The 23,363-nt window shown below is 41.8% G+C and overlaps 1 protein-coding gene across 2 annotated transcripts in view; it reads right to left on the bottom strand.

The window, feature by feature from the left end:
- Positions 1–4,228: 4,228 nt before the first annotated feature.
- PATJ (PATJ crumbs cell polarity complex component) overlaps positions 4,229–23,363 on the bottom strand; it is a 415,355-nt gene continuing 396,220 nt past the window's right edge. Inside the window, exons 43-45 of one of the 2 annotated variants that reach the window (XM_010591221.3) lie at positions 15,543–15,649; positions 11,850–11,973; positions 4,229–6,426 (exon numbers count right to left, since the gene is read on the bottom strand). In XM_010591221.3, coding sequence (XP_010589523.1) covers positions 6,280–6,426; positions 11,850–11,973; positions 15,543–15,649 — 378 coding nt within the window. In that variant the 3' untranslated portion in view covers positions 4,229–6,279. The remainder of the gene's footprint in view (positions 6,427–11,849; positions 11,974–15,542; positions 15,650–23,363) is intronic. The other variant, XM_010591223.3, reaches the window with a different exon arrangement.

Here is a 23,363-nt window from a genome sequence, read left to right as displayed (position 1 = left end):
CTAGATAGTCTGTTAAAACGCAGGTTTCTGGGCCGGCACTCCAGAGATTCTGATTCACCTGGTGTAGGCTGGCACATATATTTGTATTTGTAAGAAGCTCCCAGGTGATGCTGATGAATGGGTTGCTTTCTGAGCTAATGAAATGTGTGCTAACTGTGAAGGCCAGAGGGTGAGAGAGATTGGCTTATCCTAGCTCTGGTGGCAAATGATTAATTAAGCTCTAGGCTGCTAACTGAAAGGTTTGTGGTTTGAACCCACCCAGTGGCCTCACAGGAGAAAGACCTGGCAATCTGTTTCTGTGAAGATGACAGCCAAAAAAACCTATGAAGCCGTTCTACTCTGTCACATGGGTCACTATGAGTCGGAATCAATTCGATGGCACCTATGACAATAGAAGTACTTAGTGAGACCAACAACAATTTTACTGCTGGGGACTTAGATGGAAGCTGTGTCAGATTCCTAGGGCTGCTATAACAAAGTACTATAACCAAGGGGCTTAAAGAACAGGCTAGAATGTCTGAGATTAGGGTGTTGGCCATGCTGATGCCTTCTGAAGCCTCTGAGGGAGAATCGGTTTCATGTTTCTCTCAACTTCTAGCGACAGCCAGAGATGTTTGGCATTCCTTGGCTTGTATATTCATCACTCCAATCTCTGCCTCCATCTTTACTTGGCCGTCTACCCTCTGTGTCTCTAACCTTTTTATAAGAATGCCACTGTATATTGCATTAGGACCCACCCTACTCCCGTATGACTTCATGTTAACTGATAACATCTTCAAATACTGTTTCCAAACAAGGTCACATTCAGTTATTGGGTGCTAGGACCTCAGTATATCTTTTAGGGGGACACAGTTCAATCTGCAACAGCTGCTAAATTATGAAGTGCATTAAAAACAACGCCGAGTATGGATTTTAGTCTGAGTGCAGTCATAAGCCACCTAATTATACATGCAAATGTCTAGGGGGTCCCTGGGTGGTGGGATGGCAGAGGCAAGATCTCCAGCTGTCTGCTCCTGAGGATTCTGGGGAAGTAGTCGTGGTGTAGGAGTCCCTGCATGGTGTAAACAGTTGAGTGCTTGGCTACTAGCTAAAAGGTTGGCGGTTTGAACCCATCCAGAGGCATCTCAGAAGACAGGCCTGGTGATCTGCTTCTGAAAGGTTACAGCCTTGAAAACTGTCTGAAGCAGTCCAACTCTGAGCACATGGGGTGGCCATGAGTCAGAACGGACTTGACAGCAACTAACAACAGTAACAACAGTAGTGGTGATGGTGACTGCACCGCAGCTGTGGACACTAGAGGGAGCAGGAGGCTGGAAAAGGGCTGAGAACAAGGATGGAGAACTCCTCTACACTTACCTGCTTACCCTAACGCTGGGCCATACCTAGAGGGGTGGCTCAAGGTCCCACGACATCAGACAGGGAATTTCTGCTCCCAGCCTTTAAATACAAGTGAACCCGATCCCTCAGAGCATGCGGGCCCCTGGAGCCTGTTTTCAAGTAGCTACAGTGAAGCGAGGAGAAGATGGTGACTTGGTCTCACATAGTTTGTATGTTATCAGAAGGGACCAGTGCCTGGAGAAGGACATTATGCTTGGTAGAGGGTCAGTGAAAAGGAAGGCCCTCCAGGACATGGATATACACAGCAGCTGCAGCAACGGGTTCAAACAACAATTGTGAGGATGGTGCAGGAACGGGCGTGTTTTGTTCTGCTGTACATGGGGTCGCTGTGAGTCAGACCTACTTGACGGCACCTAACAACAACACACTTAAGTTCCCAGGAAAGTAGATTATTGTTCAGGAGTCGAGGGGGGTTGAATGGCCATTACTCTTTAATCCATTATTATTCCTTCTGTTCTTCTAGGAAACTGCCCAGTCAAACCATTAGACAGGAGGAGTCACTGACGCCACACCTGTCATCAACTATGGCTACCTTGAGAGGAAGAATGCTTAATCCTTGCAGGTATCCAGGGTGTCCTGCCTTAGGAATTCCCGGAATGAGGAGACCTGTGGGGAGTTGATGTACCAGGTCTTCTTTGTCAACATTTTTTTTTTTTTTTTCCTAAATTGCCTTGTTAGAGCTGAAATAAGCTTTAAAAAATTCTGGCTAATTTAAAACCGCTGTATGGGTGCTCTGTGGTAGTTTGCTAAATGGATGAATTCCCACTAAGGGTTTATCAAAGACTCTGCTGCCTGCAAAGGAGCTGGGTGACTGGGCAAATCACCTCCTCCCTCTGGAGACGTTTCTCCTGCCTGTGAAATTGGCAGAATACACTCCAATTCTAAGATTGTCACCATTTCTAAAAATCTGACTTAGAACGGGGATCAAAGACATTCTTGGTCCTTTCTCATTTTGCCCAGCATGGGTCCTGTATCAGCAGTATCTCAGGGACCCAAGGCTAAAGCTGCTCACTTGCTCCTTACAACACCTGAAAAGGGAAGCACTGTTCAGAATGAGTGAAGAAGGATAAAAGTCTTTTGAAATGGGCACCCACACACAAATTACTTTTCCAAATTTGTTTTACTAGGTATTGTGCAGACAGTGAAATGTTTTTTATCTTTGCTTAAATATAAAGAATCTGAAGGTTGCAAGCTGTCAAAAACTTAATGTTCGCACTAGACTGACAAAAAATTGCAACCATATCCTAAATTTCAAAATATTGTGTTCAAAAAAGTCTCACTATTCTGATTGATGTTAATAGAAAAATATAAATTTGGACAAATCTTTTAAGTTTTTTAATTTGGGGAAAAAGCTTGAGATGCTTATTGTCTTAGGCTGGGTTCTTTAGAGGAGCAAAGCCAGTGAAGTGTACATATATATAAACACGTAGAGATTTACTTCAGGGAAATGGCTCGTGCAGTTGTGAAGGCTGGCAATTTCCAAATCCATGGGTCAGGCATCAGCTGGAGGCTCCTCCTGACTCACGTGGGTGCAGAGGCTGACGGACCCAACATCGCATCGGCAAGTCAGATGGCAGGTTGCTGGCTCATGTCGCAAGAACTGGAGGTCAGAGGATGATGAATTGGTGTAGGATCGAGAGAGAGTGGGCTCTGCCAGAACATCTGTATATACTGGATACAGGCCACACTCCCAGGAAACTCCCCTTTCAACTGATTGGCTGCTCACATCAGATCACAAAATGGAGGATGATTCCATAATATCTGCCAAGCCACTGAGAATCATGGCCTAGCCAAGTTGACACATAACCTTAACCATCACACTTTTTAAAGTTTGAAAACCAGTGCTGTAAAAAAAGGCAATGTTGCTTGATCTCTAAAGAAAAGATGGTGGTAGTTCTGATCCTGATAACCTGTATTCCTGAAAGGGGTATCCTCCTCCCTAGGTCACCCGGGCAGATCTGGCTGTGGGAAGGGGGGAAAGAAATGGGCTGCTAATTCCAGCAACTGGGAGAAACCAAGGAGCTTATTCTTACAGTGCTTCTGTAAGTGCTTCCAGAACTGTGTCAATACATCTCATTCACAGTCTCCCTCTGTTTTTGCTAACCCTCTACCAAGCATGATGTCCTTCTCCAGCTATTGGGCCCTCCTTCCAAAAATAAAAAAAGCCAAACATATTGCTGTTGAGTTGATTTCAGCACATAGCTACCATATAGGACAGAGTAGAAAGAACTGGCCCATAGGGTTTCCAAGGCTGTAAATCTTTATGGAAGCAGCCTGCCACACCTTTCTCCCGCAGAGCAGACGGTAAGTTCTAAACTCTGACCTTTCTGTTAGCAGCTGAGCACTTAACTGCTGTGCCACAGGGCTCCTTCTCGATTCCTCCTCAGGTAATTATGTTTATTTAGATTCTTTGGAAACATCTACACACACATATTCAGCAGCTTTACTTCCCCAGGTTTATTCCTCTCTCATGCTAACTCACATTAATGATATCATTACTACAGCGAATGTTGTTAAAGATGAAGAGGCCAAAAGAACACGTGTGGCTATGAGAACTACTCCTTTCACAAATTCCCATCCTCACGTCCTCTCAGCTTGTCACTAGTTAGGATACACTTTTTTGGGGGGGTGGGGAGAGCAAGGCAATAACTAGTCATGCCAGCAGAGACAGAACTAGTACCAGTTCTGGGAAACACTTTTTCCACCAATTAACTGCTGCAAGGACTATAAGGCATTGCAATTCCTTTATCAATAGACTTGACTTAAAAGGACACTGTGTAATGAAACACAACCACCATGCATTATTTCAAAATGTGTATTTAATGGCCATTCCATCAAAATCAAGCAGAATCACATTTCTAAAGTGTGTTATATATATACGTATGTGTGTAAATATAAAGTTGCATTTGCAAGTTTTATTTGGGCTTCATTTCTTCTTGGCTGCCTGAGGAGTTCTTGCAGATGCAGTTAACACAGGAAAGTTCAGAGGTTGGTAGCTTCTCATGCACTGAAGGCCAGATCCTAACAGCACTGCGTATCTTGGATCCATTAGAATTGGATATATGAAAACCCGTACCCATTGCCGTCGAGTTGATTCCAACTCATAGTGACCCTGTAGGACAGAGTAGAACTGCCCCATAGAGTTTCCAAGGAGCACCTGGTGCATTCAAACTGCTGGCCTTTTGGTTAGCAGCCACAGCACTTAACCACTATGGCACCAGGGTTTGGATACACGAGACATTTCAAAAGCCATGTGTAATTTCAGAAAACTTAATACCAGTCATTTAAAGACATTTTCAACATAAAATTCAGGCACTCTACACTTTGGAATAGCCAAAAAATATTCCAACAAGAGTTAATGCACTTTGTGATTACATCTACTCAAAGAGAATTCTCAGTTAACATCTACACTTATTAAATAACATTTTAAATTAGAGCCCATTAAATTTTGATAATTACCGTGAACCATTTGCAGCATTGTGTTTTAAATAATGCTGAACTACTTCTATTATTGACCCTTGTACTCATCCTTCATGGTACATTTTTTTTTTAGAGTATCCTAAAACTGTCACTGGTAAGCACTGCCTCCTTTCTCCTGCTACTACCTGAATAGAAATGCCTACAATCAACTTTAAAGGCGCTGTTACATTTTCTGCTGTATTTGCTTTCTCAGCATGCGAAACTTCAGCAAATGGGAGCCTCCTCGGAGACCAGGAAACATTAGCCAAGCATTTTCACCACAGATCCCAAGTCCAAGTTTGTTTGCTTAGTCACTTAGTGGCAAAACAATTTGCTTCATCTAGGTTCCTGCAGTCTGTACCGCTAGATTCGCTGGTATGGAACTAAGTGGAAGGATAATCAAATGCGTCACTCGACTCTGTACAAGGCCAAGAGTTCCCAGACCTTGTCTGGCTTGAGGCAACACTTGCTGATCTCTGCAGTGTGGTTCTGGGTACTGGTCTCCTCACCTGAAGACTGAGGGGTGGGAATACTTTGATACCTGTCTGCTTAAAAAAAAAAAAAGTCTGCTTTAGGCGCCGTTAACTCTAGGTGAACTTCCTAGACCTGAACACGGTTTAGCATTGTTAGAATTTGGAACATGGATGCTAACTGTTCCTGTTGAGAATGTAGTGTGTTTGCACAGTGGTATGCAATTATGTAGCTCAGAAAACAATCAGAAAGCTTTTCCAAATTTTTAGATTATAATGTGTTTTCATTGTATGGTCTACAAATTGACTCATCAAAATCACCAATGATTAACTTAGAAAGATCTATCCAGAGACAAGGATTTGAGACTTATTTGGTTATAAGTCATACAGAAGAGAGCACAATAATTTCCCATAGGAGACTGTGGCATTCCATCATGGGGATCACTGGTAAGTTAATTACACTGCTAATGTCTTCTGGCGTACTTGAAGAAACAATTAGCGTAAGTAAATCATGAGTGAGATGACAAGTCACTTAACGTTTGTTTCTGTTGACTGGATGAGATCTGAAGTTGCTGTTAAATGCTCCGGATGAGTAGGGGACGGGGAAAGAGGGGCGGAAGGCATGAGGGGTGAACTTCAGTTTTGGCAAATATAATCAGAACCAGTTATTGCTGGTGGATAAACTTTGACGTTAAATGCAAAACAGGTAAGGCTCATTCAAGTTTTAGAAATTAAACCTCACCAACAGGCAACAGAGCTGGGAAGTATTAGGAAGATGGTTGTTGATATGGGAAATGCATGTGACACCCCAGCCATTTCTCTGAGCAGAGAGGATGAGATGGTAAGAATGACGGTGAATTTGAGTAGGTTGCTTTTCATTGGCACCCAGAATTTCATCTTCCCATGGATATTCTAAAAGAACAACATCTATGGCATGATCAGGAGCCGAGGCTCATGACAGCACAGTTAAAGTCACAGTCCCTCTCTGGCGTTTTAGAATGGCCACAGCTTGCTCATGAGTAACACCTTCCAGAGTCTCGCCATTAACAGCTAAAATCTGATCACCCCGCTTCAATCGGCCGTCATCGGCTGCTGCTCCCTACAAACAAGAAACATTCCAGTTTAATCCAGGGGAAGCAATTTATGTTCAAATACTAGTATAACCTCTAACTTGTGTCTAGTACTCGTATTAAAAGAAAAACTTTTAAAACCACCAATTAATGTTATTTCTAGGTAATGTTTTTAAATTAAGAAGAACGTAGGCTATGTTGAGTAGTAATGGTTGAAGAGCAGTTACCGTAACTACGAATCATATTAGTAGAAATATACTGACAGTCACATTTCTTTTAATAGAAGTAGAACCTTAAATATTCAATGGAATTGAATGCTATTTCATGTATTACTCATGGAAACAAGCATAATATACAAAAGAGATAGACATAACAGTTGAACATGATGTTGTTAGTCTTGTTGCCAATACCACCATTATAAAGGGTTTCCACTGTATTACTAGCTGTCAGCACTGTAGTGGTCTGTCAAAAATAAGTGTAGCTTTTAAATGGGTAAATTATATGGCATGTGAATTATATCTCAAACTGTTTTACATATTTATATAAAGGGTAGCATCTCTGAAATTTTGCAATATTATATTTAAAAGCTTCAACTTTATCATTGATCAATTAAATAAGTTTCTAAATGGCTACTTTTAGAATATACTCAGCCATGCATGGCTCCTCAAAATGGCACAAAGCAAGTGAAACCTGGGCTTTTTTCATTCTAAAGCTGAGTAAAAATGCCATGAGATTATAGAACTTTTTTAGACTGGTAAGGATCTAGAAAATGAACTTAGAAATAACTTGCAGGAGGCTTTCTGCATTTGTTGGGGTAACTGTTAAAATCTCTTAGAAAGTAAGTATCAGAAGATCTTCTAAAAGAGGCTGAACTGCTGGGGAAATTAAGGCCCACAGGTCCCTGGTCCTTGACTGAGCTAAGAGGCACCAGTGCTCCAGAGCTGTGCTGGCAGGCAGGGCCAGAGGTGGCAGCTGAATTATCTAGAATTTCAGAACTGTGAAAAGTGTAAAATTTCTGTACGGAGGCTGAATAAAGAAAACTCAAAGGCAGGTCTACAATGAGAGGAAAGTACCAGAATTAAACAACTTGCAATTACACAGCCTTTGCTCAAATCCTTTTTCTTTTAAGAAAGTAATGTGTCCGTGCACAAGTAACGCTAATGGATAAAATCAGAATTACTGGGTTAACCTGATTTTATTATATTTTACATGCTAAGATTTAAGGGCTTCAGTAAATTTCAGATGTCTGTGTTTAGTTTTTAAAGAAGTATATTAAGCTCCTCAAGTTTTCATTTTCGGTAACACAAAAGCTGGCTGGTTTTCCTGTTCGTTGTTTTGTTTTGTTTAGGACCCGAACACTAGTTCAGGTATTGCTGTGCTGGCTTGATAATTACTTACTGCCCAGCATTTACTCTCCTACTTTATCAGTGTGGCCGTTGTAGACAAAGGAGGAGGAAATAAATGGCTTGAAGACCTCTGTCTAGTTTGGAATTCTGGCTCTCCCCATTTGCTACTTGTCCCAATTTGACCACTTAGCCTTCTTGGATCCTGTACACTACATACCTTGTGGCTCGTCCTAAGGAATAAATGCATGACACAGTAGTTACTCAATAAAGATAGTAGCACAACAAAATGAAACTCAAGTGAGAATCAAATTCAAGTTTTCAGTTTTCTTGGCTCTGGAAAACTATTCTCTAAATTTTCAGAGTTGTTAAAGTCTTTAGAACAATCTCTTGTTGGCTTATGGTAAAGATGCAGCTGCTAAAGAGACTCAGGCCTGTTTCTGAAGTTTCCAACTAAACACCTGAAAGAATATGAAGGTGCTGAGAACCTGTTAATCAGATGGACTAAGTCTTGCCACATCTGCCTGCCCCAAGTGCTTGTGATGCTTCATGTTGCCCTCTGGAAAGGAAGGGACTGCGAAGGGCCATATTAAATACTGTCTTAGTTGAAGAAAAAAACTATTAAAAAAAGCTTAGGCCAAGAAAGGAACCATTCGGACAGGGATTGGACTGGACTGTGGGATAGACAATGATACTGGTGAAGAATGAGCTTCTTGGATCATGAGGCTATGTGGGCAGCTCCAGTCTGAAGGGGAGATGAGGGGGTAGAGAGGGTCAGAGGCTGGCCGAATGGACATGAAAAGAAATAGAGGCAGGAAGAAGTGTGCTGTCTCATTAGGGGGAGAGCAATTAGGAGTATATAGCAAGGTGTTTACAAATTTTTGTATGAGAGTCTGACTTGATTTGTAAACTTTCACTTAAAGCACAATAAAAATTAAAAAGAAAATAAAAAAGCTTAGGACACCAGCAAGATCATATAAAAATCCACACCCATGTGGATATCTGAGCTCCAGAAACTAAAAGAAAAACATCTTTTAAGAATGTTTAAAGAAACAGAGAAAACAAAGTTCATAGATCTTCAAAATTCCAATGGGGACAATTTTAGTTCAGTATCAGAATTAGTTTTCGAAAAATTTCAGCCTTAAAAAAAAACTCCTTTGCTAGTTTTTGGTTTACTGATTCGCTATAAAGACTTTTTAATTTGGCTATATTGACTTACTATAGCAAATTAAAAAAAGAAAGACAAAATCACCAGACAAACTAAATCCTATTGGAATAAACTGTAAGAGACTAGCCTAATAATAATAACAATAGTTTGTGCTGGAAAATTATTTTATTGAGACTGACTGAATCACATGGGCCATTAGCTAGAGTGTGTAACTTTTTAAAAATTCATACTGTTTTCTTTTTTAGGTGTGCCTCACTTTACAAAACAGGACCTTTCCTTAAAAACAAACAAACAAAAAAAAAGAACAAAAAATAAGGATATTCATTATTAGGTGGTTCCTAAATAAGCATTTTCAATGGGGGCCTTTGCAAAGGGCACTCTGTGTGAGCTTTAGTCCATTCATGATTTCCATTACTCTTTTCACACCATGATTTGATGGAGTTTCTTTTCAAAATTCATCAGCAATGCATGGCCATTTCACTGTCCCAGGACTGCATGTTCTGGGGCCCTGACAAATGGGCCTGCCTCCCATCCCACCTGTCTATGTGAATGTGGAGACAGTCACAGCTTGGGGCCCGGTGCTGAACGCTGGGCTCCAGGTCAAGACCTTCCAAGCCAACTGGTCCCCTCTCTGGACTGCAGCTAGCTGATGAGCTCACACGAAGTGTTATGAAGTGAGCTGGTGATTACATACATCTTGGAGGGATTTTACGAGGGAAAGGCAGTCTGGCAGGAGTTGTTAAAACATGGGGGCTAACTCTGCAGCCTCTCCACTATTCTTATCTTTATGGTCGGCTCTTTCAAAAAGCAAAGAATACTTATCACAACTATTTATGGTCTTAAGTTGTGTCTTAGAAGGACCCACCTTGGGGATTACCAAGCTGGGGCATCTCTGTTACCCAGAAGGTTTCTGAACTGCCCTCTCTCTCCCCTTTTGCCTACAACCAGTTCAACAAGTGAGTGTTTGGAAATGACAAACCTTCTTAACAGGCACCCTAGCAAGATAGAAAAACTCAAACCAAACCCATTGCCATCAAGCTGATGCTGACTCATAGTGACCCTATAGGACAGAGTTGAGCTGCCCCCCAGGGTTTCCAAGGCTGTAAATCTTTACAGAAGTAGACTGCCACATCTTTCTCCCACAGAACAGCTGGTGGGTTCAACCGCCAACCTTTTGATTAGCACCCGAGTGCTTAACCACTGTGCTGCCAGGGCTCCTTGCAAAGTAGAAACTGATGAAGAAATCCGAGGCTGCCTAATGCATTCCAAAAGCAAATGCAAAATGACTTGGAGATTATGCCAAATCCTGACTAGGACCATTTTTTAAGACCTGCAGAGGTAAAGCCAAACTTGTGCTTAATGTGTATATATAAAAAAAAAAGTATAGTTTTCTAAAAAGAGACAGAATTTATCTTATTTTTTCATTTGAAGACTGTCATGGATTGGATTATGTCCCCCCAAAAATGTGTGTATCAATTTGGCTAGGCCATGATTCCCGGTATCCTGTGATTTTCCTATACATTGTAAATCCTGCCTCTATGATGCTAATGAGGGAGGATGGGCTGCAGTTGTGTTAGTGAGACAAGACTTAACCTACAGGATTGGACTGTGTCTTGAGGCAATCTCTTGGCATATAAAAGAGAGAAGCAATCAGAGAGACAGGAGGGCCTCATAAACCAAAACCCACTGCCCTCAAGTCGATTACCAACTCATAGCGACCCTATAGGACAGAGTAGAACTGCCCCATAGAGTTTCCAAGGAGCACCTGGTAGATTCAAACTGCCTATCTTGTGGTTAGCAGCCGTAGCTCTTAACCATTATGCCACCAGAGTTTCTAGGGCACCTCCTACCATCAAGAAAGCAGCATTGGGAGCAGAGTGCGTCCTTCGAACCTGGGGTCCCTGCACCTGAGAAGCTCCTCGACCAGGGGAAGACTGATGATTTTAAGGAATCTTTCTCCAGAGCTGACAGAGAGAGAAAACCTACCCCTGGAGCTGACACCTTGAATTTGGACTTGTAACCTATGAGAGTGTGAGAGAATAAATTTCTCTTTGTTAAAGCCATCCACTCGTGATATTTCTGTTGTGGCAGCACTAGGTAACTAAGACAAAGACTTTTATTTCTTTATGAAAATAAAGGAACAGAAGACAATGAAATCAATCAATAAACAAAGGACTGGGATAAAACCAACAAAGAAAAAAGTTGTAATGATACTAAATATTTTTCAGAGATCTTCAAATTTATAGCTAAATTTTGAATTCCAATTTTTGAAACCACAATGAAGTTAAAAATAATTTGTCTAGGTGCCATCAGAGGCAGCAGTAGGAATGGACCCCATGACCTGTGTACTAATTAACTAGGATGCGTCGGAAGTAGTATTGTTAATTCCTAAAAAACATCTATTGTCCAGTCGTAGTCTAACCTATTGAGCTGATCCTCAAGTACTTAGCAGAGTATTGGAAAAGAGAAACCGTCTTACACTCAAGTGTCTTGAGATTTTCTGTGATGGGCAGGCATTAATGCTTACACTGATCTGAGGCTTGAACAAAGCTTTATGCCTCAGCTCTCCAGTGTCTGAGATCGTTTCTTAAAGGAAGAAGCCAAATCCTGGTCTAGCCCAGAACAATATTTCCAAGGCCAACTTCCAAAGAGCACAGAGCTTCTCCTTATTCCGTGTTACTGAAAGGAGACCCTCTTAAAAATCGGTTAGCCTCTACTTCCGTAATAGGGTCCAAAGAAAAGTACACACCTTGTGAATCCACAAAAGAACTCATCTTTCACTCATGTTGGTGCTGGAGTTTCCTATAATATTCAAACGAAATAAGCATACACGCGCACATCCAGGTTTAATCCAAAGTAAAGCAAAACACTTCTGTTTTTAAATCTCACCTAGCTTTGATTAAAAAAAAAAAAAAAAGTACAGTAAAAAGGAAAGAAATACCTTTGCAAATATAGTCTTGACATAAATTGGCAGGTCTCCATGGGGACTTCCATAACCCCCTACAATACTAAACCCCAATCCTTCAGAGCCTTTCTCCAAAGTAATAATCTTAGGTGGAGGTGTTCTGAAAACACAATGCATGCCATTTAATTGAAGAAGAGGTACTGAGAGGGAATTTCATTTTAATGGAAGAACACAGATTTGAGAGAGACTTTCATACCGTGAAACTATGAAGGTCAATTTATCAACTCAAACTCTCAGAGAGCAATCTAGAAAGTTATTTTTTAACTTCCCAGGCCTTGAGAAATATCCTTGAGATTTTAGGGGATTTGCTTTCATAAAACCCACTGCTTTCAGATTAAAAATAAAGTCATGATGCTGAAAATGTCAAAGCACCCTCCTATATGCATAATTTTGAAACCTTAAACTGACCATTTAAAGCTGAATGAAACTGTTTTTATACCCTTGTAGAATGTGCATGGAGACAGAGAGTAGGGTATCATGTAAGCTTAGTGGTTGATGGTCAGTCTTCAGGTGGACTTCTGTCCAGAACAGGTTATGGCAGCCCAATAACTGAGTAAATGGCTGCTCCTTTTCTGCCTGAATACACTTGCCACAGCTCCCCCACTACTTCCACAAAGGGGGGAACTCATTCTTCCAAACGCATCTCCCATGTGATGCTTTCCTGACTTCCAAGGAGAGTCGGCCAATCCTCCTCTGTGGTCCCTTTGTACTTGGTGCAAATTCCCATTACGACACTTCCATCACAGTGTCTTTAAAGACGTTTAACTCTCTTTCTCCGCCACCAGACTACGATCTCCTTAAGTCAGGTATTCCCAGCACTAAGCGCTGTGTTTGTCACAAATTCAGGATCATGACTGTAGGAAATGAGAATTGAAATCCAGAAAAGTAGAGAGAAACCCGAGTGAAGCAAAACAGATGAAGACCAAATGTCTAATTTAGTTTTTCAAAGCTTCGTTCAGTGTGGAAGTCTTCTCTCTCAGAAACAACATGGCTAAAAATTAAATTGCCTATGTGGGCTCAACCAGTTTAACCTAAGCTTAGCTAATGCTAGTTTCTTATCCCCAAAGGCTGTTGTCCAGAGGGTAAAAACCTAAAGGAACTCTGGTATCCCAGACCCTGTCCTCCCATTTGTAGTAGGAGGTTCTCGTTGGTTTATCGGCATCACTTGTTTTACTGCAACATGCATGTCTGAGAGGCAGAGTCATCTGATAAAGCTCTGCCCGTCGCATATTTAGAGAAATTTGCAAAATGGGGATATAAGCAACCTTTGAATGTACTGTCCTGTCTGACTAGAATATTTTTCCCCTCCCCCACCCGCTCAAGGTTTTTGGCTTATTTTAGGGTTGATTTTCAGCTGGTACATGCTGAAACCAGTTGTTCGTTAATGTACTTACTGGTTGTTTATTGCAGGCATCCATATTAATTGCTGAATGCCTACACCATATAAATTGTTAACTGTTTTGAATACCACTCCTGCTTATTCCAATTATTTCAAAAGTCAACTTAAGCATTAGCTTCTCCAAGCTCACCACCTAAGTTATGTCCCTCCTCCATGTTTCCACAGGACCTTATGCTTATCTCTCCCATTGAACTTAGAGCTGTCATATGTTTATTGACTCTTTTACAACCATGGCTTTATGTGTCTATTTTTCAAACTTTCTGGCAGTTGCTTGAAGACTGGGGCAATGCTATTACCTGTGCTTTGGATCCTCAGGCTCTAGCACTTGTACAGTGTCTGGCCTTAGGAAGGTGCTCAATAAATAGCTGCTGAAATAATGATGAATTATCACCTCTGGCTGAATGGTAATGACCTCATGGATAAGGGCGCTACCTTTCACCACTTCGAGGCCATATAAATACTTTCAGAGAGGAATATGATTCATGTTTCCTCTTTCAAACACATTTACCCAAGGCTGTTGTTTCAGAGTTAGCCCAACCAAGAAAAACAAACCGGTTGCCGTTGAATCAATTTGACTCACGGGGACCCCATAAGACAGGGTAGAACTGCCGGATAGGGTCTCCAAGCCTGTAATCTTTATGGGATCAGACTGCCACATCTTCCTCCTGAAGAGCAGCTGAGGGTTAGAACTGCCGACCTTTCAGTTAGCAGCCAAGCACTTAACCAGTGTGCCACCAGGGCTCCTTTGAGTTTGGGCGCCCTAATCATTAGAGGGTAGAGCCCTGATGGCACAGTGGTTAAGTGTTTGGCTGCTAAGCAAAAGATGGCAGTTTGAATCCACCAGCTGGTCCTTTGAAACCCTATGGAGCAGCTCTACTCTGTCCTATAGGGTCACTACGATTTGGAATCGACTTGATGGCAACAGTGCTTTTTTTTTTTTAAAATCAGATTACAGATCTTCATAATTTTGCCTATTCCCGATTAGAGACCTGTTTTCAGGGGACTGGGGGGAGTGTGGTGCCACTCCTCAGCTGTCAACTTCAGATGGAGCTTGCCTCCATGTGTCTCATAATGTTATAACATTTCCAATCAATTAGTTTTAATTTACTTTCATATATAGAATACTAACTAAAAAAAAAATCTCTAGACATTAACAGTGGTGGAATTAGAAGTGATTTTTAAATTCTTTTATGCTAGTGGTTCCCAAACTGATGGGGGAGTTGTGGAAGCACAGCGAAGGAACCAGGATTACACGGCTTGTCTGTATTGCCCTAAAAAGGCTGCCATTATCTTCCTGTAAGAGTCCTACTTTTTTTTTTTAATGGAAAGGGTATTGTAACTTGAAAATATTACACTTTTAAGTATTTGTCATATTTTAATGGTGTTTTTTTTTTATTTGATACTTTTATAATGAGAAAAAAGTAAAGTGACTTTAACATTCTTACTTCAAGGGAAAAAAACTCAAAAGACATCATTTAAGGTGATGAACTACCAGGAGAAAACTTGGGAATGGCTGTGATCCTGAGCTTCTTCAAATAAATCATTCAGCTCAGTTCAACACACATTTACTGAGCACCTACTAATGACCAAGCACTTGGAGCAAATTCCCATTACGGCGCTGGTGGTAGATGAGGAATAAATTTAGGCAGCATTTCTCAAAGTTTGTGTCCTCTGTCTATCTGTAGCAGAATCATCCTAGGGAACTTGTTAAAATCAGATTTCTGGAATCCACTGTAGACCTCTTAATCAGAATCTCTGAGAGCAGGCCTAGGGAATTGGCATTTTAAAAAGTGTACCTTATATTATTCTTATGTGTATTCTAATTTGAGAGACATTGCTTTGATGAGTTACTTTAACTGCAATGACTGGCTTTAATGAAGAATATTAGCAAGTACAGCAATAAGATTTAATCTAAGAACAAAATTTTAGCTCAGAAAATTAAGGAAACATGGTTCCTTGCATAATAAAGCAGGGTGCGCCTGGGCTATAAATTTATGGTTTGTTAGGAAAAGAGGCATAGACATGTGTCAGAGTGACCACAGTGTGTATGCAGCCCCTGCACAATGGCCTTTTAACAACTTGTACAATGGAATAAAGCCTCGTGAGAAACAGGAAACCCTTGTGCCTTCTTGGAGGTGTTCTAGGAATTAGAAAAGGAAATGTAGCCTTTCCCTCCCCCCCCCTTTAGAGAGTACAGTCTAGGATATGGAAAAGATCTCACTGAGCTTTGCCAATGCACTTAAGAGGCACTTTGCATCCAGAATACTTACTCTGTGTCTTCCAGATGGTGTTCAGCAGTGGGTGAACCAAGATGGTAGCCTGTAGACATGCTTTCAAGTTGAGTTGCTATGGCACTTATATTGGTATCCGCTACAACCTGGGGGAAAAGTTAGAACAAAATCATTCATCAAAAGTCAGCAGAGAATTAGAGAAACTATGCTATATCCAACGGTCATTTCTCAGTCCTCACCTTATTCAATCTATCAGTAGCATTTGACACATGGATTATTCTCTGTCTTGAATTGTTTTCTTTATTTGGCTTCTATACTCTTGCTAGTTTCCTTTCCACCTTTCTGTCTATTCCTTCACATCTTCAAAACTTCTAACAATCAGAGTGCTGCAGGGTGCAGTCCTTGAACGTCTTATCTTTTCCATTACACATATTCCCTTGGTTATCTCATCTCATGAATTAAATGCCACCTATGTGTTGGAAATTCCCAATCTGTATCTCTAGCACTACCTTTTAACCTAACTCCAGATCCATATACTCATCACTAACTTGGTATCTCTACTTGGATGTCTAAAGAGTTTCTCAAACCTTACATGTTCAAAACTGAGCCCCACCCTCTCTAACCTTTGCCGCTGTAGCCTTCCCAGCTCAGGTAATTACAACTTGATTCTCCCAGTTTTAGCAAAAATCTTGGTGTCATCCTTGACTCCTTTCTCTTACAAACTACAACATTCTCTTGGTCTATCTATAACATATCTTGCCTTGAGTTTTACAATAGCTTCTTCACTGGTCTTTTTGCTTTGGTCTCACCCCACACCCTATAATCTATAGCACTATACCAGCTAGAATGGAAGCAGCCCTGGTAGTATAGTGGTTAAGCCCTTTGCCACTAACTAAAAGGTTGGTGGTTTGAACCCACCAGCCACTCTAAGGGAGAAAGATGTGGCAGTCTGCTTCTATAAAGATTTATAGCCTTCGAAACCCTATGGGGCAGTTCTTCCTGTTCTATAGGGTCTCTGTGAGCCAGATTTAACTTGACAGCAGCGGGTTGTTGGCTGAGCTAGATAGAATGGTCCTGTTAACTATATAGCAGACTACTTCATTTCTCTGCTTAAAACCATGCAAAAGAAAGCCGGTTCTCTCAGAACACAAGCTGAATTCCTTACTATGAACGAACCACAAGCCCTATGTGATCTGTTCCATCACCTCTCTGGCCTCATCTTCTAACATTCTCCTTGTGTTCACTCTGCTCTAGACATGCTGGCCTCTGCTAGTTCTCTATTGCAACCAGACACATCCCCACCTCAGCACGTTGCAATTGCTGATCCTTCTGCCTGGAATACTCTTTAGTCAGCATCTCCACGGCGAGCTCCTTCTCTTCCCTCAGGTCTTTACTCTAAAGTCATCCTCCCAAGCCACTCTAAAATTTCCACACCAACTCTCCAGCCCAACACTTCCTATCTCCCCCCTTTCTCTGCTTTAGGTGTCCTGGTGGCACAGTAGTTAAAGCTCTCAGCTGCTAATCAAAAGGTCGGCAGTTCAAACCCATCAGCTGCTCAGTGGGAGAAAGATATGACAGTCTGTTTCTGTAAAGATTACAGCCCTGGAAACTCTATGGGGCAATTCTACTTGGTCCTATATATAGGGTAGCTATGAGCTGTTATCGACTTGACGACAGTGGGTTTTTGGGTTTCCCTGCTTCTATGTTTTCCTGCTTACCACTCCTGCTATCTAAGGAACTGTATGTATTTTACCTAATTTATCTTATTTATTGTGTGCTGCCTCGTACTAGAACGTGAGGGCAGAAAGGTCGTGTTTTGTTCATTACCATATTCCCATCACATAGAAGAAGGCCTGAAACATAGTACATAATCAATAAATATTTGTTGAATGAAAGAATAAATGAAAAGCTCTGACTCCCTGAGTTTGCCTTTTAGATGGAACTAAACAAAACTACAATAGGAGAAGACATTTAGAGGCACTTTGTATTCTGCAAAACATTTAGGCACTTTGTATTCTGCAAAGCAGAAATTTGTCTTCTGCAAAGCATTCAGAAGGAATCTGGTATAGCTGGTACAGAGCCCTTATCAGGAGTCCGAATGGAGTTCTAAAGTTCAGTTTCCACTGCTTAAATGACGCCGTGCTTGAGTGAGTTTCAGCTTCCTCATCTGTTAAATGGAAACCATAAAAGCCTGCCTTGTTTGCTTACCTTGGAGTTGTCTTCCCTATCAGTTAGTTACCAGAGCTTCTTTCTCAAAAGCTCCTGGGTCCACTTGCTTCTGTTCAATAGTTCTGCTTCTAGGTTATAATGTTTATTGCACAAGTAGAGTGAGGGAACTCTGCCTGACAGCACTGCAAAGGGGCTTGGTTTGGTTGCAATTTCAGACTAAGCCACCAGAGGGCGCGGCTGCCTAAATTGCTAAGCTGCATCTGTTAGGTGGAGTATTTAGAATAACGAAGGTGACAGGCCTGCCCTGGCTGGGTCAGAACACATTTTGGGTGAAGCATCCTATCCTAGGCAGATCATTGCTATGATAAAATAAATTATAGGATCTTCTGAAAATATCATCACATGAAGAATGACGGAACGAATTGCAGGATACTTAGTATAAAGGACTTGAAGAAATGACAGATTCCCCTGGCCACCAAAGCCCCCCAATTATTGCCAACTTTCTCTGCTGTCTCCACTGCAAATATATCTTAAGAGTTGTCTTTATACACAATCTCTGTAATTTCACCTATTCTTCACATACATCTTTATAACCCGCTCCATCTCAATTTATGTTCCCATCCACCAGCCCAAAGCTCCCTGACTCAAACACTCTTCTGGCTCACCTCCTGCTGCCCAGCCCGCTTTTCCATCTTTGCTATTCTTCTGCTCACCTCTCACAGTTCAGTCCTGGGCCCTCTTCCCACGTGCACACTCAGGCTCTAGGTGACGGCACATATATTCCCGTGGCTTAAATTCCAACAGAATGCTGGCAATTCCCAGCCTAGTCTGCTATATCAAATTGCCAACTTGACACTTGCATTTTAATATCTCAAAGGGAGATATTATCAAACTCTTAATCAAATCCAAACTCTTAATCCAACCACCTATTCCCCTCAATTCACTTTTCCCTTAGTTTTCCTCGTCTTTGTAAATGGCACCTCTGGCTGCCCATATTAGAAATCTGTTCAGCATAATACTGACAGTATTGCTGGCTGGTGACTGTCCACTTGGAAAGGATGCTCGGATGCTAGCCATAGAAGGTGCTTACCCTCTGAGTATCAGCCTGACGCCTGGAGGCAACCTGACAGCTCCCTCTCCCACCTGCCATATGCAATCCATCACCCAGTCCTCTGGGTTCTACCTCCAAAACACTTTTCTCAAATCTGTTTATTTTTTTACCTGTATAGTGATCAGCTTAGTTCATCTTCACCAACTGCCTTTTAATTGGAATCTCCCCTTATTTTCTCCTAGTCTTTTCTCCTCACAGCAGCCAATTCTCTTCCCAAATATATAACCAGTAATGGTACATCTTGTTTAACCCTTTCAGTGGTCTCCCTTTGAATCAAATTCAGAGCCCATAATTGTACAAAGGTCCCTCCACTAGCCTACCACTCTAATCCATCTATCTCCTTCCACTTCCCCGGCACATTCCTGCACTTCCAGCATTCTCCCCTCCCTCAGTTGGCCTGGCCTCAGCTTAAATGTGACTTCCCATATATAAGCCTTCTTTGACTACCCTATTTGAATTAATTTCTCCTGTTTTCCTCTCCATAGCATTCTCGAAGTATTTTTCACAAATTGTGACGGTACGTATTTGTATGACTGCTGTCTTTCCTGCCTGATCACAGGACCCATGAGGGTAAGGACTGCTGCTTTTCAGTTCAATGTTATTATGTGGCTGGGACATAGTGATGGCTCTGTAAGTATCTGCGGAATGAATAAATGAATCTTAAGTCCTTTATAAGGAATAGGGATTATGGGACTTAATTATCTGAACTTCCACAAAGAGACCAAGACTGATAAAGGCTAGAAGATAACATTTTTTTTTTTAAAGAAAATAAAAATCTAACTATTAAAGCAGTTAGAAATGGACACCATTTTCAAGACATGCATACCCCATTAAGGCAGGCATTGAAACGGTACTCAACGTTTTTCAATTTGGGATGTGGTGAATGGGATTCCTTTGCTTGCTGGGAAGTTGGACATGTACCATTGGCTGGCCATGAAACAGATTATCCATTAGGAGGAAGAAAGTCAGTAAAATACTATTTTTTCTAAGACACCTTCAAATACCAAGATTTTACGGCAGCCTGCTCCTTTCTTCCTTTACTTGCTCATTTAATCAATATATAACACCTCCATCACCACCACTACCGAATATAAACTGAGCACTTACTTTATACTAGGCATTCTTCTAAGTCTCTAAAGAGGTAGGTACTATTATTATTCCTATCTTATGGATACAGAAACAGAGGTTAAACAACTTCCCCAAGGTCGCACAGGTGGTAAGGGGTGAGGCCAGGATTCAAATCCATGCAATTTCAGTCTAGAATCTTGTGCTCTTAACCACACACGGTGTCGGGGAAATTGCCTGGTGTGAGGGTCTCAGCACAGGGCACACAGTCCAGTCATGGAGTGGGAGAGGGAGAGCTGCAGAGAGAGCCAAACAAGCAGCTACAAAGAGAGCAAGAGGTCATGGCTGCAAATGCTTGGCAACAGGAAGAGGAGAATTTCCTTCCCAGGATGCTTCGAGGAGAGGCTTTGGGGCGTGGGAGACACATGTCCCGTTGATGTTCTAGGAAGAAAGCTTGTTAGCTTTTAGAAAGAGAATATACTTTCAAGAGTCCATGAAATCAGCCATATAAATTGTGAAACCAAAGCCATAGTTCTATTTGGGTAAAGGTCAATTTCCTCCCCTATCCAGCTACAAAGTATAAAAACACTTGGAAAGGGTGGTGGTTTAACCCCACCAGCGGCTCCCTGGGGGAAAAAACTTGACAATCTGCTCCTGTAAAGATTACAACCTAGGAAACGGTGTGGGGTGGTTCTACTCTGTCCCCTAGCGTTGCTATGAGTTGGAATTGACTCAACAGCACACAACAACATGGCACCATCATATAGAAAAACTCGTATCTCCCCAAGGGCTTGCTCACACCAGGCTCTGACATAAAAGTGGCCTCCCGACCACTGACAAGATTAAATCCTGGAAACCCTCCCAAGATCCTTGAAGTGGTCCAGGCTCTTGCCTATTTTGTAGGAGCTGAATGGGAATTGTGAAGGATTTCCACTGATAAATCTGGTCTTCCACAAGAAGTCAAGGTAAGTACAAGCCCCAAATATCTGCATCACCTCTCTTGTCTTAGAGTTGATTGAGGAGTAATCTGATAGACAGGAGAGTAACTCTTTCCCAGGGTTTAACTTGTGAAAGGGGCTGATTTGATCTCCTAAGGGTGTTTGTATACCACTGCATATAAGTTCTATGAGATGTAGCCTATGAGTCTTGCTAGTACTGCTTATGAAGTACTCTTTCCCCACATCAACGCTGAGACTGAGGACATGGAGTTGAGGCTGGGAGATGTCCATGTGTGTTTTGGGTAGGGGGTAAGGCAAGCAGGATAATGGGAAGTTTACCCATTTCTTTCTTTCTTTTCCTTCCCTCTCTTCCTCTCTCCTTCCCTCTCCGCCCCCTCCCCCCGATAAATTTTGAACTCCTGTGCATAAACTTCTGTAGCATGTTCTGAGAATAAGGATGACAGTAGAGGAAACCAACAGGAAAGCTTCTGTTTTCTAACAGGCTTACGGTTGATGTCATCTTGTATGGGAGACAGAGACTCTGCGTGGTGCAAATGGTTAAGCGCTTGACTACTAGCTGAAAAGTTGGCAGTTCAAATCCACCAGGAGATGCACTAGAAGACAGACCTGGCAATCTGCTTCTGAAAGGTTACAGCCTTGAAAACTCTATGGAGCAGTTCTACTCTACAAACATGGGCTTGCCATGTGTCGGGGACCGACTTGACGGTGGCTAACATCAAGGTGGGAGACAGATTTGAATACATGGAGTTGAAGTGGAGACAGGAGAGGGGAATGAAAAGGATTCCCCCTTGGGAAGACAGAGGGACTCTGAAGTTCTTAATAAGATGGTGGGTATTAAGGTCTGTGGAACTCGAATGTGTAGTTCAAGAGCTGTGGTGTCTGCAGTACTGACCCAGGTGGGGGCCAGCTCTAGTCCTAAGATCTGCAGCCTGAAGTTTGGCTTTATGCAAACAGATCAGCACACCTGCCTCTCATTCCTCCATACCTGGAGACCGGGAGATGCGTTAGATGTCTTTCTTCCTCCCCAGTGACCCTTCAAAACCATTAACCTGGCTCAGAACCTGTTGAAGTTTATGCCCTCCTAATTGTTACACATAGTGCTGCTATAGACATCTTGAGTGGTTCTTTAAGGTAGGTAACTAGAATTGGACCTGCCGGGTGATGGATATGCATGTATTACATTTAATAGATCTTCCTGAACTGCCAAGTGGTTGCGCCAACTTAAACTCTAATCAGGTGTTTAATGAAAGCACTTTGTTTCTCCACATCCTCTTCAACCCTTGTATTAACAAACATTTATTGTTTGCCTGCCTGAGGAAGGGGTGGCCTCTCACCTGGAGAAAGAGAAGGAAATAACTCTATATGAAGACAGGAAGGCCTCTCAGCTTGTCAGAGGAAGGGTAGGAAGAAGCCTTGGCCTCTGAGCCTAAGGAACAGGCTGAGACCTGGGCTTCAGTGGAAGAGGAGAAACCAATAAGCACGTTTCCCCCTCAATCTGCATTGTCCTCTCACTCTGTCACCCCTCCAACTGCACTTGCTCCTCCATCCTGTTTCCTCCTCCAAATGGGTTTCACCCTTAAACTCTGTTGTCGCCTCCAAGTGGGGTTCCCCCCTCAGTCTCAAATTGTTTCTTCCTCAAACTTTTCCCTTAAGAAGGTACTTATCTGATACCCTCTCTCTCAAGCTTTGACTCCCTATGGCGTTTAATAATTAGGGTTCAAAGCAAAACTAAATTCATTTGGAATTGCATGTTCTATAATTGTTTAATAAACTTTCTAATCAAGTAACAGGAGGCTTGGCTGCACACTGGTTAAGAGTTTGGCTGCTAATCCAAAAGGTCAGCAATTCAAACCCACCAACTGCTCCTTGGAAACCCTATGGGGCAGTTCTACTGTGTCCTATAGGGTCTATAGGACTGCTATAGTTGGAATTGACTTGATGGGCTTAAGATTGAGTCTTTTTCCTCTAACATGTGTTTGGGGGATTATTTTGGAGAATTGAGAAGTCAAAATTTCCAGAAAAGTGGGCTATTACAGTGCACAAAAGCTTGAGCTCCTTGCTTAGAACCTTTCTGAGCTTTTGATCCTGTGAAGGAAAAAGGTTAGCCCTTAGGCTTGATAGGATCCAAATCTTTCAGTACAAAATAGAACACTTAGCACTGATTCCTCGATCTGTAGGTGTAGACATTCTGAAGAGACAGGAAGGCTGTCAAGTTAGGGTGACCCCTGAGAAAGCTGTCATCTTAATATGGGGGTATATTACAGAAGAACAATCAGGAAAAGTTTGCCTTGTCCCACGCTTTTTGGTGTAACTTAGTGAAATGCAAAGTGCATCTGCTTAAAGTTTCTATTTAGACTCTAATGGCACTGATTCTAATAATATCAGAATATGTGGATTTTTATGTGCATTTAAAAAATTGTTTGAATTGTCAAATGTTTTAATTTGGAGTAAAATATGAAAGGGCAAACTGCTAACCACATTGCCATCTAGTGGCTCACACCATGAATGCCACCTGGAAAACCATTCCACTTCCAAGATTTTAAAAGAAATTTTAGC

Source organism: Loxodonta africana, chromosome 3 (assembly GCF_030014295.1).
Source record: "Loxodonta africana isolate mLoxAfr1 chromosome 3, mLoxAfr1.hap2, whole genome shotgun sequence".
In the NCBI taxonomy this organism is placed as follows: Eukaryota; Metazoa; Chordata; class Mammalia; order Proboscidea; family Elephantidae; genus Loxodonta; species Loxodonta africana.
This window is presented reverse-complemented; position numbering and strand designations above follow the sequence as displayed.